This window comes from Triturus cristatus, chromosome 7, assembly GCF_964204655.1.
Source record: "Triturus cristatus chromosome 7, aTriCri1.1, whole genome shotgun sequence".
Taxonomy (NCBI): Eukaryota; Metazoa; Chordata; class Amphibia; order Caudata; family Salamandridae; genus Triturus; species Triturus cristatus.
Window position 1 is genome coordinate 1,345,253,405 of NC_140590.1, and position 16,477 is coordinate 1,345,269,881.

The 16,477-nt window shown below is 46.8% G+C and overlaps 1 protein-coding gene across 4 annotated transcripts in view; it reads left to right on the forward strand.

Moving 5' to 3' along the window:
- The window catches only part of ATXN2L (ataxin 2 like), a 767,539-nt gene that overhangs the window by 592,062 nt on the left and 159,000 nt on the right, over positions 1-16,477 (forward strand). For all 4 annotated transcript variants that reach the window (XM_085618994.1, XM_085618995.1, XM_085618996.1 and 1 more), the window contains one exon: positions 9,023-9,144. In XM_085618994.1, coding sequence (XP_085475120.1) covers positions 9,023-9,144 — 122 coding nt within the window. The remainder of the gene's footprint in view (positions 1-9,022; positions 9,145-16,477) is intronic.

Genomic DNA, 16,477 nt, shown 5'->3' on the forward strand with positions numbered 1-16,477 from the left:
AATCAAAGCCATTCTTTTACAACAAACCGTGCCTTTGACCTCGGCGAAAGAAACCTATGATCTACAAATTGCAAGGACTTCGGCTGAGATACAGGCTCTGTTACGTACAAACTGCCCTACACTTTTCACAGAAATGTTGGGACGTATTTTAAACATGTCTTATACGAGTGGTATTTTGCATGTATTTAAGACCATCTGTTCAGGACTGTTGACACCTTTTCAAGCAGTCCTTGGAATCATTCCAAACTTTGTGCACTCTGTGTTTGGTGGTCTGCCGCTAATTCTAGCACTCGTTGCAGGAATCCTGTTTTGATTCCTACTACTACGCTATGGCAAGCCAATCCACCAGCGTCACTCCCAGCACCTTGGAGAAAGCTCTCCTGGAAAGGAAGTGTCGTGAGCATAGTACAACTTTTGGGCTTACCTAGTCTACGAGAATTAAATACCACGTGGTTTCTGTCATTCATACCAATCTGGCAAGATTGCATCTTACCTGTTCTACGCTGCCTGCTATGCGGTGAAGAATGCGTGCTAGACGTCTAACACTCCCACCAGTTATGCCAATGGATATTGATACTCTGCTGGACCCGATAACGACCCATGCTCTGTGTTGTCCCCAGAGGCTACCAATCCTGATGATGGCATTCGTTGAGATCTCACAGACTCAACATGCTACTGCTGAGGTACGAGATGGATCAACGGGCACACAGGTAACATCGGAAAGGAACATTGCTACTGGCGATGCTTCACATCTATGTGCAGTTAATCTTCTAAACGAGGTATTCCAACTATCACCGATATCGGTTGACTATCTTTTGTCTACAGGAATAGAGTATTTCATGTTTTCACCAGCCCCTTACACCGACTTTTGATTCGGCTCACAGTGTACTGGGAAAGCTATGAATTTGGCCTTCATTTTTCAAAACAAAGACAAACCTTGGAACTTTTTTTTTCATACAATTATTATTTTTTTCTCTAAATATGAAATTTTTCTTTTTATCGCAAAGTAATATGCTTAAAGTAGAACTATTCATAGAGAACAGACTTCTTTGAACACTTCCAGGGACACATTATCACCTTTTATTCACAACAATTTCATTTATGTAACATGAGATGAAATGACTTTGATTTTTTTTTTCCTGTAATTATGAACCATTTCATCATGTGTATATGTTTCTGTTCATTCATTTCACTTCCACTGTAAATATAGGCTTAGTATGAAACATTGCTTAATATGTACAGCACCTTTGTGTTTCATGTCCAGCAAAAGTTTTTTAGTATGCTTTTAAAAATGTTTTAAGTAACATGTGGTACTCAATTTTCTATGTTTAGCATTTTAACGTTTAGCTTTTAGTACTATTGATCATTTGTTAGTGGAGTGGTTGTTGTGTTTTGATTTAGATGTCCGTAAATAGTTGTTCGAGGCTTATGAGCTGCAGATTATACACTGTGCATAGATCGCCATCTAGTGTTGGGCCCGGATGTTTGCAGTTTGTTTTTCCTCTTGGAAAGTCTTTCGAAGTCACGAGTTCGGTGACTCCTCCTCTGGTTGGTATTGCGCATGGGCTTCGGCTCCATCCTCAGATTGTGTTTTTTCCGCCATCGGACTCGGATGTAAAACTTCGCGCTCCGGTTCCGAACTTCCCAGTTCACCGATCGACGCACAAATCCTCGCTCATCGAGTTTCTTCAAAGACATAAATCATCTTATTCATCTTCTCTTCGGCACTTCTTCGATTCCGGTGGTCGACGGCGGCCTTCGGGCCTATTCCGGCTCCGGTCTCGGCTGATGGAAAGAACTCCCTTCAAGAAGTGCCCACGATGTGGGTCCAAGTTTCCCCACACCTATCTCCATGAGGTGTGCAATCTCTGCCTCTCCCCAGAACACGAGGCCCGAGACTGTCCCGCCTGCAAGTCTTTTCGCTCAAAGACCATTCGAGATCGACGGGCTAGACGCAACATGGCGCACTCCTCGACCTCCGCTCCAGTCGACATCTTCGGGGACGATGTCGAAGCTCCGGGACAGCAGGACATCGAACAGGAGGACGACTACCTCGTCAGCGCTTCCGAGGCCGACGACTCAGATGTGGAGGACATCACCCCGGCGCAGTGGGTCGTGAGTACAATGCCCCCGCCGATCCCGAAAAAGGTTCCGGTCACACCTTCGCCTCCGGGCCTAGGCAAGACCAAGGACACGGCTTCTCACACCCCACCTTCGGGCCCGGTAAAGAAGCCTTCTAAGACTTCCGGCAGCTCAGGCTCGAGCCAGCCGGCCACCGGTGCCGACAAACACACTTCGGCACCGAAGAAAAAATCGGCCTCCACCTCCATACCGAACCCGGCACCAAAGCCTTCAGTGCCGAAACCTGCTTCGTTGCCGACCAAACATCACAAGACCCTCGGCACTGACACTCCCGTGCCGAAATCCCCTTCGGCACCGACCAAAAAACCGGAGGTTCCCAGGAAGCACGGCTCCGACAAACCTAAGAAGCCGTCGGCCCCGAAACAGTCGGCGCCGACCGATCAACCAGTGTCACAGGAGCGTTTCACACCGGATCCCTTGCAGAAAACCCTCACCAAGGATCTAAAGACCGGACACTTGACATTGTCTTCGAAAAAGAGACATTTAGACAAGCCGGCTCCACCTCCCACTCCAAAGAGAAAGGACATTGCTACCTCTCCTTTCAGGGTGCCCTCCCCACCTCCACCCCCTCCACCTCATCGTTCCCCCACCTTGTCCCCTGTCCCAGACGATTTGGGGGACCCTTACTATGATCCAGCAGATGTGCCACAAGATCCCACTCCTACTGGATCCCCAGACCCATGGGATGATTATAACAATCCAGACATTCCAGATGTCCCACAGGATGACCTTTACCCATCTAGGCCATCCCCTCCTGAAGATTCCTTGGGTTTTCACCACTTGTTAAAACGGGCGGCACACTACCACGGGGTGGAGCTACACACCGACCCAGTGGAGGAGGACTTCCTCCTAGACACCTTCGATGATACACATAGGTCCACTGCCATTCTACCTATGTTAAAGGGCGTAATTAAACATGCCCCTGAGGTTTTCAAAGACCCAGTCAGGGCCAGGGTCCTCATCCCTCGAATAGAAAAGAAGTACAAAGCCGCCCCTACAGACCCTTCTTACGTCAAGGGCCCTGCACCATTAGATTCCCTAGTGGTATCTACAGCCAGGAAACGCTCAAATTCTCAGGCGTCGGGCGAAGCGCCCCCACCCGACAAAGAGTCCAAGCTCCTAGATGCGTCAGGGAAGCACACTGCGTCACAAGCGGCCAATATATGGCGTATTGCCAATACGCAAGCACTCTTGGCCCGGTACGACAGGGCGCACTATGATGAGCTAGAATCCATCATGCACCATCTCCCTGAAAAGTAAAAGACTAGGGCTAATGAACTTATTCAAGAGGGGAAAACAATAACCAATACCTCAATACGACGTGCCCTAGATGCGGCAGATACGGCCTCCAGGGCCATAAACACCAGTGTCCTTCTCCGTCGCCATGCCTGGCTCAGGGTTTCAGAGTTTAAACCAGAGGTTCAAGCCTCTATACTAAATCACCCGTTCGACCAAGATCATCTATTTGGCCCTAAATTAGATGAAGCCCTGGAAAAAATGAAGGATACAGACACGGCGAAATCTATGGGAGCCCTACTAACAGACTCCCAGACGCTCCTTTCGCTGCTCTTCCTTTCGTGGCACGGGTAGAGCTACTCATCAGACAGTGCATCCACGTCCTATAAATCCCCCACTCAGTCTACCTTCAATAAAGGTTATCAAAGAGGCGGATACAGAGGCAATAATAATAAGGGCAGAGGCAAAACAAATACCTCCCGCTCTGCCACACCTCCCGCCCAATGACTTTCCCCCGCTCCCTCCAGACCATTCCACTCCGGTCGGAGGCAGACTACAGTATTTTCTTCACGTCTGGGAGACCATCACCTCAGACAAATGGGTGACGCAAATTATTCAGTCGGGGTATTGCCTGGAATTAACATCAACACCCCCCAACATTCCACCCAGGCACCGCCCTATGTCGCAAGAACATACGGTGCTACTAACACAAGAGGTAATCTCCCTCCTGCAAAAAGGAGCAATAGAGCAGGTCCCCATAAATCAACAAAATTTAGGGGTCTACTCCCTGTACTTTCTGATTCCAAAAACAGACAAGACCCTAAGACCTATCTTAGATCTCAGACCTCTAAACACTTACGTTCATTCGGACCATTTTCACATGGTAACCCTCCAACAGGTTCTTCCACTTCTCTCCCAGAACGATTTTCTCACCACTCTGGACTTGAAAGACGCGTACTTTAACATCCCAGTACACCACTCTCACAGAAAGTACCTCAGGTTTGTGGTAGACGGACAACACTACCAGTTCAAGGTGCTCCCGTTCGGGGTAACAGCACCAAGGGTGTTCACCAAGTGCCTCGCAGTAGTGGCTGCACACCTCAGAAGACAGCACATTCACGTCTTCCCTTATCTAGACAATTGGCTGATAAAAGCCACGTCCTACCAGCAATGTGTGAAACATACCGCCGCTACGGTACAACTTCTTCACCAGCTAGGTTTCACGGTGAGTCATCAAAAATCCCACCTGGTACCCTCACACACAAAACAGTATCTCGGTGCCACCATAGACACCTCCAAAGCCATAGCCTATCCCAATCCTGCCAGGATTGCAAAAATACAGGCGCTGCGTCAAAAATTCCTATGTCAACACTCTCTCCCAGCAAGAGTGTTTATGCAGCTCATAGGGATGATGGCCTCTTGTATCTTTATAGTGCCGCATGCAAGACTCCAAATGCGTCCACTCCAAGAGTGCTTGGCGTGCCAATGGAACCAGGCCCAGGGAAAACTGACAGATCTGGTGTTGGTAGACGGTCGCACCCATCGCTCTCTGCAGTGGTGGAACACCACAAACCTTTCCAGAGGTCGACCGTTCCTGGACCCGGTCCCACAAATAATCCTAACAGCAGATGCATCGCTCTGTGGCTGGGGAGCTCATCTGTTACATCTCACAGCACAGGGCACGTGGACGTGGCAGCTGTATGTATGTTATGGCTAAGAAGTGATACGATCAACCTGAACACAACAACCTGCACCATCTAGTGACCCAGACTCGTTCTTTACACGGTGTACAGACCAAGGTCACTTTTCGCTGTTAAGGATGTTGTTAAGGATGTTAAACAGACGGTTCTCATGTGAAGCAAAGTCGAGTCAGCAGTTCTCGAATTAATAACATGTAACAACAGTGTTGCGTGCAAAAGCAGCAGAAGTGGCAAGCTGGCTTTCTAACAGCCGTCGAGGTTATGCTAACTTAGCGTTGTACATAGGGAGTGGTTAACCCATACTACAGTGCTACGCAGCAAAGTGGAAAAGATTTGTTGTTTACGGCCATAACAACACCATCAATCCTTTAAATGTATCCATACAACACATTATATGTTATTTACTCCATTTGCAAAGGTGTAACCTAGCATATACTTCCATTCGGTTACACCTCGCGGCAATTGCGGCCTATTTACAAAATAGGCAGCTCCTCTCACTTTTCAAAGTACCTGCCATCAAGGCCTTTATGGAAGGCCTCAAGAGAGTGATTCCACCCAGAGTGCCACCCTCACCTGTTTGGAACTTGAATGTAGTTCTCACACGGTTAATGGGACCCCCTTTCGAACCATTACATAAGTGTGAGCTGCAATTTCTCACATGGAAAACAGCTTTTCTAGTGACTATCACTTCCCTCAGAAGAGTTAGTGAAATACAGGCACTCACTATACAAGAACCTTTTCTTCAGATGCATCACAACAAGGTTGTACTCCTCACCAATCCCAAATTTCTACCCAAGGTGATTTCTCCATTCTATTTAAACCAGTCGGTAGAATTACCAGTCTTTTTCTCGCAACCCCAAACAGTTGCGGAAAGAGCCTTACATACACTGGACGTTAAAAGGGCTTTACTTTATTACATCCAGAGAACACAACCTTTCAGGAAAACCAAACAGCTATTTGTTTCCTTCTCCCCACCACATAAAGGCAACCCTATTTCTAAATCAGGGATAGCTAGGTGGATTGTAAAATGCATACAGATTTGCTACCACAAAGCAAAACGAACGCTATCCGTTCCCCCTAAAGCCCACTCTACACGTAAGATAGGGGCTTCCATGGCATTCCTAGGGAACATACCACTAGATGACATCTGCAAGGCAGCGACATGGTCAACACCGCACACCTTCACAAAACATTACTGTGTAGATGTGCAAACCAAGCAACAAGCTAGTGTGGGCCAAGCTGTACTAAAAACACTGTTTCAAACAACTGCAACGGATACCGGTGGTCGCCGCTAGGGTTGGGTACTGCTATGTAATCTATGCACAGTGTATAATCTGCAACTCATATGCCTCGAACGGAATATGCTACTTACCAGTATGCATCTGTTCTTGGCATGTAGAGCTGCAGATCTATACACGCCCACCCACCTCCCCGGCTACCTGTATCCGTTCCAGACTTATCTTATTTAGATGCAATACACATGTTTCTTTACTGTTATCACTACGCTCCATCTTTCCCTGCTGGCGAAAAACAATCTGAGGATGGAGCCGAAGCCCATGCGCAATACCAACCAGAGGAGGAGTCACCGAACTCGTGACTTCCAAAGACTTTCCAAGAGAAAAAACAAACTGCAAACATCCGGGCCCAACACCAGATGGCGATCTATGCACAGTGTATAGATCTGCAGCTCTACATGCCAAGAACAGATGCATACTGGTAAGTAGCATATTCCTTTCCTAAATCATGTCCTTATATAGGCACAATTCGCATTGCCCATACTTAGGCATAGAATCCCAGTCCTTATTTAGGCATTAGCCATGCTATCCAGGCATGGTCACCTACATCCGTCCATCCCAACGTCACAACGAGCTCTTAGAAACCAGACCCTTAAGCCTTTGGGACTTTACCTAGCTAGGATTATTGATTTCTCCAAATACTCATCTATTATGCATGAACTACTATTCCTTAGGGGTTCATTCATGACGTCTTCCTCTGCCCGACTTTACGTCAATGCTAACATTCCTAAGCACTTTCCAGGTATAAATGTTTTTTTATTTTATGTACAAGAGTTTTATATAGCGCGAACTAGACCCGAGAAATCTGGTATCAGAGTGCTTCGCATGAGCACCATTTTCGTTACAGAAGGGCGCATTCATTTTTGTTAGGCACGGGGAGATTAAGTCATTTGCCCAGAATCACAGGATGCTGAGCGTCTTTAGGAAGGAATTCGAGTCCCCGCCTGACACACTGACCAGATGCTGTCATCCCTGCTCGCAGAGAATCCAACTTCCAGTGTTCTGCCTCCCTTCACGGGGTGTTAGAGTTTGAGACCCGGAAAGAGATTCCCACATCTCTCATTCTAAAGTATGGAGCGGACTAGAACCTAGAGGGACTCTTTGCATATGCAAAACTATAGCTTACCATACTATAGAATACAGCTCCTAATTCTTACCTTGTACTACTCTTAGGTTAGGTACACTGGGGTGTTGAACTATTTAGAAGCATCGGACGAGTATCCACTTTTTTGCCTATGTTATTTATGTATGTGTATATGAATGTCATAGCTAGAAGACAATGCTATTGCAGTATTATTTCTTCTTACTGCTTATGCTGTACGTATTATATCTCGCATACTGTCTTGTGATTGTAACAGCTCCTATCTCTTACACGAGAAACAAGACTGTTCAATAAATCCTTTTATTGAAACGCCCGTCTATTTCTGCGTAACTCTGAAGAAACTAAGCATGCACTATTGACTGAGTGAAACTGTTTTGTTGTTTCCACGATTCTGTGACATGTTCCGATTCTAAAGGGAAGCAAAGTTGTCATGTTTATGCGGTTGCCAGAAACTACTCCCTTCTTGTTTATTCGGGGAGTTTCTAGTGGCCTCTGAGTAGCTGGCACACTATGTAATTAACTTTAATGTACTCGATAGAGGCATACTGACCTCAGTCCTGTGCCACAACTATAGTGTATATTATTCCAATACGCAGAGCCTATAAGGGAAATAGGAACTACACTACAAGCAAGTTTCCTACACTGAACTTCAGACGAATTGTTTTTGTGTATAAATATTCTTTTAGTTATTTTATTTTTAGAACCAAGCAAGCTTGGCACAGGTAATCAATAAATACTTTACAGTAGTTATGCAGTTGTAGCACAGTTTGTATTGTAAATGTACTTTGATTTGATTACAGTAGTGTTACTGAAAATGCAATGCTTTTCAGAATACAGTACACATACTTTGTATAGGATTTTTAGTAAAATGAGCAGTAGATTACTTTGCAGATTACTTTTCTTACACAGTGCAGTATACCTGGATACTGCAATGGGACATTTCATTTATACAATTGAGTAAAAGCGTTTTTGTTATTTAGTACAATTTTAAACATTTTTTTTAGTTTTTCCAACTCCACACTTTTCATAGAAAAACAGTCAATGTTATCCTAAGGAGGAAAATGCTGTTATCGGCTAACAGATAAGTACTTTGTGTCAAGAACAACTTGCAAACATCCGGACTCGCCACTAGATGGCAGGAGTATGCAAAGCATGTGAATCTACAGCTCTACATGCCAAGAACACATGCTTACAGAGTAAGTAACATAATCCTTATGGAGCATATATGGATCTTTTTCTAGGGAGATTTGATAGTTTGTTCCCTTAGAGCAGAAAGTAAGGGGTGTGCCCCAGGACTAGAATCACATTGCTACCATTGACTGACACAGTAAAGCATGGCATGAGGCATCAGGTACCACCCTTACTTAAAAAGGGCTCTCTCAAAGCTCTTCTGGTAAGTCCTGTATTGTGAATAAGCCAGTCTGGTGAGAGTGACCTTGGGATTAAGTGTACAGAAATTGCTATTGTACCTCATTTATATTGCAATCCTCTGAACTTTTTTTGGGTGTCTGCCTTCTTTTGGAGCTAACCATTTTCTTTCTTTTCAGCCACTGTTCACCAATCGTACCCTCACCATGCAGCCCAACTCCATCCACATCAACCACAGCCATCCACAACGCCAAATGGAGGACAACAGCAAGGCCAGCACACAGCTCCAAGTCCAGTTCAGGTATGTGGGGCTATCAGGTGTTACTGGACCCTTTCTGAATTTGTTTTATTTTACAGTGCACAACTGCCACTTGTATTACATTTTCACAATTCTGTCTTATTAGTCAACTGTATTCATAATGTCCTCTTGACTGGGAGGTGCTCCACCAGTGAATTGAATCAACCTACATCTGCACCTGAGCCACGACATTGATGCTTACTGCTGCTCAAAATATCAATACCTAAAATACGGCAAAGGCATAATTGTTACAGAGGGTACGGGGAAGGCTTAGTATTACTTGGTTCAGAGTTAGAAGTAAGATTAACAGTAGAAGGTAACGTTTGATTTTGGCTTTGTGTTAGAGGTTTATCTAGGGCTAGTGTTCATGTTGGGCTAGTTTAATGCTTAATTTTAGGCTTGGGTTTAGAGTTAGGATAACATATGGTGATCGCATAATCCTGGCCCTAACTCACTATGCATTTTAGGGTTAAAGTTTGTGGAAGAATTAGGATCATGGTAAAACACACACAACATAATAAATAGGGTCAATGCAGTGACCATTTGTTGAGACAAAACTCCTCTGTGATGTTTGATAAGGCTGTGCTGAGCTTGCCAACTTAGTTCCTACATTTATTACACCATCACAGGGCATTAGAATGCTTTCAAGACACTGTTAACTTGAGTACAGAAGTTAACAAAAAAGTGACAAGAATGGGATGAACATATACAATTTAAGTCTGGAGCAGTAAAATCCATATCTAGTAATGTTATGTTCGAGGCATATGAGCTGCAGATTACACACTGTGCATAGATCGCCATTTGGTGTTGGGCCCGGATGTTTGCAGTTGTTTTTCCTCTTGGAAAGTCTTTGGAAGTTACGAGGTATGTGGCTCCTCCTTTGGATCGTATTGTGAATGGGCTTCGGCTCCATCCTCAGATTGTTTTTTTCCGCCATCGGGCTTGGACGTGATCTTCGCGCTCTGGTTCCGAACAGCTTCCAGTTCTCCAATCGACGCGCAATCCTCACCCCTTTTCGCGGTATTGTTTAAGATCTCGATCCCCTCACTCGACGCGGCTCTTATCGATCAAGATCTTCGATTCCAGTCGTCGACGACTGCCTTCGGGCCTACCCAAGCTCTGGTCCTGGCTAATGGAAAGGACTCCCTTCAAGAAGGGCCCTCCATGTGGGTCCAAATTCCCCCACACCGATCTTCACGAAGTATGCAACCTCTGCCTCTCCCCTGAACACGAGGTTCGAGACTGTCCGACGTGCAAATCCTTCCGGTCCAAGAAAACCATTCGAGACCAAAGAGCACGAAGAACTATGGCACATTCGTCGACGCCGATCCCAGACGACATCTTCGGAGAAGGCGTCGCCGCTCTGTAAGGACAACACGCAGACGATTCAGATGTGGAGGACATCACTCCGGCACAGAGGGTCGTGAGTACCGAAATCCACCCCCTCCCCCAACACCCTCAACGGCATCGAAAAAGGCTTCGGTCACGCCTTCGCTCAGAGCCTAGGCACGACCAAGAACACTGCTTCCAACACCGCACCTTCGGGACCGGTAAAGAAGCTTATTAAGCCTTCCGGCGGTTCGGGCACGAGCCAGCCCACCGTCTGTGCCGAGAAACACTCCGCCGCACCGATGCCGAAAAAGAAAATGGCCTCCTTCTCGGCACTGAGCTCCATACCGAAGCACTCGGCGCCGAAAACCAGCTCAAGCTCCTCGGTACCGACACCGTCCCCGGAACCGAGCAAAAAACTCAAGGCCACCGACACCCATATCTCGAAGCCGAAAACCATCTCGGAGCCGAGTAACCAACCAGCCCTTTCGAAGCCGCATAGTGCAAAACAGCGCACTAGTGCAGACTCTAAAACCAAAAAACCTACGGCCCGATGCCTTTGGCGCCGACGGACAGGCCACTCTCTGAAGAACTTTTTAAGCCTGATCCATCGCAAAAAACACTGGTGAAAGATCCTAAGACTGGACATTTGATGCTCAGCATCAAAAAGAGACAGCTGGACAAGCCTGCCCCAGCTCCACATCCAAAGAGGAAAGACTTTGCTACTTCCCCTCTAAGAATACCTTCGCACCCTCCACCTCCCCCCTCCACCTCCCCCTCCTCCACCACCCTCCTCCACCACCTCCCTCCTCCACCACCTCCTTCTCCCCCCCCCCCCCCCCAACCTCATCATTCCCCCACACCCTCTCCGGATGATGACAATGACGATGCCTATGATGACATAGGGGACGAGCCCCTTGACCAACCTACAGGGGACCCCACTCCCACAGGCTCCCCAGACCAATGGGACGACTATAACATTCCTAACGTCCCGCAGGATGATCTCTACCCTTCGAGACCATCCCCACCAGAAGATTCATTGGGGTTCAACCACCTACTTCAGAGGGCTTCACACTACCATGGTGTGGATCTCCATACTGACCCCGTGGAAGAGGACTTCCTCCTTGATACTTTCGACACAACACACAGGGCCACCTCCATACTGCCCATGCTCAAAGGAGTTATCAAGCACGCGCCGGAGGTCTTTAAAGATCCAGTCAGAGCCAGGGTCATCAACCCTCGCATACACAAAAAATATAAAGCCGCCCCTACAGATCCCGCCTACATCAGAGGGCCAGCACCACTAGATTCCGTAGTAGTGTCTACAGCAAGAAAGCGAGCAAACTCCCAACCATCAGGCGAGGCACCACCACCTGATAAAGAGTCAAAACTCTTGGGCGCATCGGTCAAGCGCACTGCATCCCAGGCTGCCAACATATGGCGCATCGCAAATACACAAGCGTTTCTGGCAAGATATGACAGGGCACTTTATGACGAACTAGAAGCCATAATGCAACACCTCCCTGACAAATATAAAAATAGAGCCAATGAGTTAATTCAGGAGGGCAAAACCATCACCAATACCTCCATCCGCTGTGCCCTAGATGCAGCTGACACCGCCTCTAGGGCAATTAACACCAGCGTCCTTCTCCATCGCCATGCCTGGCTAAGGATTTCAGGTTTCAAACCAGAGGTGCAAGCTTCCATCCTGAACCACCCTTTTGACCAGGAACATCTGTTCGGCCCAAAAGTAGATGAGGCCCTGGAAAAAATGAAGACACAGATACGGCAAAATCTATGGGAGCCTTGCAATCGCACACTCCCAGGTGCTCTTTTCACCGCTCTTCCTTTCGAAGCACATCCAGAGGCTACTCCTCAGACACCGCTTCCACTTCCTATAAAGCCCCTACCCAATCCACCTTTACAAGGGGCTACCAAAGAGGCGGCTACAGAGGTATCAATAATAAAGGCAGAGGCAAGACAAACACCTCCCGCTCTGCCTCCACCCCTTCCCAAGGACTTCCCTCCACTCCCCCTAGAACATCCCACTCCGGTCGGGGGTAGACTCCACAATTTCCTTTCTGTCTGGACTACCATCACTTGAGACAAATGGGTTACACAAATAATTCGATCAGGCTATTGCCTTGAACTAACATCTACCCCCCAAACATTCCACCCAAACATCGCCCAATGTCACAGGAAAATTTAACACTACTAAAGCAGGAGGTAATCTCCCTCCTACAAAAGGGGGCAATAGAACTAGTTCCTATCAACCAACACAATATAGGGGTTTACTCCCTATATTTTCTCATACCAAAAAGGGTCGATACGCTAAGGCCCATCTTAGACCTCAGGCCCCTGCACCAATATATCCACTCAGACCATTTTCACATGGTCACACTACAGCAGGTACTTCCCCTGCTCTCCCAAAACGATTTCTTGGCCACTTTAGACCTCAAAGACGCCTATTTTCACATTCCTGTTCACAACGCTCACAGGAAGTTCCTCAGATTTGTGGTGAACGACCAACACTATCAATTCAAAGTGCTCCCATTCGGAGTCACCACGAGTATTTACCAAGTGCCTAGCAGTACTGGCCACACACCTGCGGAGACAACACATTCATGTCTTCCAAAACCTAGGCGACTGGCTAATAAAAGCCAGCTCATACAACCAGTGTGTACAACACACGCACGCCACTATCCGGCTACTTCACGAACTGGGCTTCACAGTAAACCACGCAAAGTCCCATCTACAACCATCCCACGTAAAACAATACCTCGGTGCCACCATAGACACCTCAAGAGCGCTAGCCTACCCCAGTCCTGCCAGGATAACAAGCATTCAGGCTCTACGTGCCAAATTTCTTCCACAAAACTCTCTTCCAGCTCGAGTGTTCATGTAGGGATAGGGATGATGGCCTCTTGCATATTCATAGTACCTCACGCAAGACTCCAGATGCGTCCTCTCCAAGAGTGCTTAGCACACCAATGGACCCAGGCCCAGGGTCATCTGACAGATCTGGTGTTGGTAGACGGTCGTACCAATCGCTTTCTGCAGTGGTGGACCACCAAAAACCTTTCCAAAGGGCGACAGTACCTGGACCCAGTTCCTCATAGTACTAACAGCGGACGCATCGCTCTCCGGCTGGGGAGCTCACCTACTACATCACACCATGCAGGGCAGGTGGACACCTCAACAAAAGTTACTCCACATCAACCATCTAGAGTTACTAGCCATATTTTTAGCCCTAAAATCTTTTCAAACACAAATCTCAAGCAAGGCTGCACAGACAACATGACAGCGTGGCAAATGCTACTTACCAGTATGCATCTGTTCTTGGCATGTTGAGCTGCAGATCTACACATGCCCACCCGGCTACCTTTATCTGTTCCAGTTTATCTTATTTTGATACAACACACATGGGCATCTTCACTGTTTCTTATTACGCTCCATTTCCCTGCTGGCGAAAAACTATCTGAGGATGGAGCCGAAGCGCATGCGCAATACGATCCAAAGGAGGAGCCACATACCCCGTGACTTCCAAAAACTTTCCAAGAGGAAAAACAATTGCAAACATCCGGGCCCCACACCAGATGGCGATCTATGCACAGTGTGTACATCTGCAGCTCTACATGCCAAGAACAGATGCATACTGGTAAGTAGCATTTGCCTTCAATACATTTGTGTAAAAGTTATTTTTAAAGAGTTCTTGGGTCTGCTATATTGAAATTGCAAATAGTTGCAGCAGCACCTGTGAAATGTAGTGTTGGCGCTTGTGAAGTAGTGAATCCCTTCCCTTGTATAACTGATTCTTGCTCCTGAAATCTTTCTCTGCCTCAGATGTGCTTTATATGCAAGGTAGCTGATTGTGGTTGCTCGTTGCTTAGATGTGCACAAGAGCATTATACACCTATGCATTTTGTTGAAAGGGTGACTGTTTGTAGGAATGTTTTGAGTGGGGCAAGCGAAGACTGATAAAAAGGTTGGGGTAAATACCTTTTAAACTAGAGTTGATAGGGGATGTGTCAAATTTGATTTACTGGTGGTGAGGAGTTTACTTCAATCGCTGGTTTAGTAGGATTTTTTTAATCGACACTTCTAACAGCATGCTACTCACCTTTAGAATATTTCACAGGTATCAGACTGGGCCTGTAAGATTTTACAGCAGTGCTCCTGCGCAGCTCTGCATAGGCTTCGTTCTACCCCAGTAGTGATGGATCAGAGCTGCATATGAGGGCCACCCCTGTGCACTTACATCAGTTCCTTTCTTTCTACCCCTTTGAATGTGGATCCCGAGCTCTGCTCTCTTTTGTTGGTTTGAAAAGGTTTATTCCCCTAAATTCAGTTCCAACGTGCTGGGGAACAAAGTCCCCACCTAAAGCTCTTTGCTGTGATTGTTCTAAACAGATGTCGGTGACAGACTTGCATGAAGTGTACCTTAGGTGTTTGGGTTAACGGAACGACTCTAAGTAGTGGGTTGAATGTGCCCTCATGCACCTGGAGACTATCCGGGACAGTAAAGCAAAGCTGTACGTCGCCAAACATCCCAAAAAATATGGACTTCTAGTAAGTCCTTCTCCAAGTCGAAGGCACAGGCCTGTTAATGCTCTTGAGGCAGACCCCACAACAAGTCATCTTGTCAAGGTCACCTGTCTAAGTCAAATTCCGATTTCCGGCTCCATCAGTGGTGCTTCAGCAAGTCCAAAGTCTTTAAGGAGGCCATGCTGCGTTTCTTTGGAACTCCACCTCCTACCTCTGGCTCACCTTCGGGCCCCAAAAAAACCAGAAAGAAGTAGTGAGGGAGAATCTTTTTAATGTAGTAATGATTTAATCTCAAGATTTTTATTGGGATAGTCCTTTACTGAATTTTGATTAGGAATTCAGTATTTGACACGTGTCTTTTGTTTAAGCACACTGTTAAAAAGACAGTTTCAGTTTTTGGCTCTGCGTTTTGAGTGCGGAAAATAGTCACAGAAAAAATTGCCGTCGGCGAGGGTGTTATGACTCCGATGACGTCCCATCCAGTGGACGAACAAGATTCAGATGCGTATGACGCCATCTGCCTGCACGCAGGCGTGCTATGGATAAAATGTTTCCTGATCCAGTTTGGCACCTGGGGATGTTTTGAAAGTAAGGAGTCTGTGGCCTGACCCAGTCCTACCAGATGATGCTTTACCCAAGGTAAGTAACTTGATCACTAGGGTTGGTACAGCCCAGGCCCACTGTTCAAAGGAGGGAGCACAGACCTCTGGAGTCAACACAGGAAGGGGCTCCTCTTTGAAGTTTTGGTCGGAAAAGCCCTGGAAGTTATTTCACCAAGGGACAGAGCTGAGGCCCCGGGAGGTGCTCTGAATAGTGACTCCTGGATGTCTCCATCATGAATTGTCCCATGATGCTGTGCAGGAGAGTTGGGACAAGGGTGGAGTGATTCGGCATCCTAGGATTGGCCAGGGGTGCCTGGCTTCTAGAACTTTTCACCCCCATTTTAAAAAGTTTGCACAAAGAGGGGAGAGTGCTTTTTGTTGGAGCTGGACACTGGGATTGGACTGCTACAGTCATGGACAACTGGCCCACCTGGACTCTACCTATAGTTGACCACAGTACCAGGGTAGTTGGTCCCCTTAGGACCAGTTGGTGGAAGAACTGAACTTATCCAGTATTAAGATATCTTTCAAAGATTCACATGCCTGAATCATTCCCCGTCGTCTGGATGGGAATCCCCGGTACATAAATAAAGTAATGTCTCTCTAGACATATAGAGTAATAGGTCAAAGGCCTCACCTTAGTAACATATCCACATCCTTCTTTTAGTAAAAAAGGACCAAACTTTGGAGAGTAGCCAATCAGTTATCACCACCCTATAGAACCTTCCTGGAAGGAGCTCTAGTCCCTCAGATTTTCTACCACACGTCGTGCTAAGGGAGTCTCCTCTGAACCCTGCTCCTTGTTTTTGGATTACCAGTGCTGCTTGCTTCAAAATTCCAACTTCAGGGTGAAGTTCTTC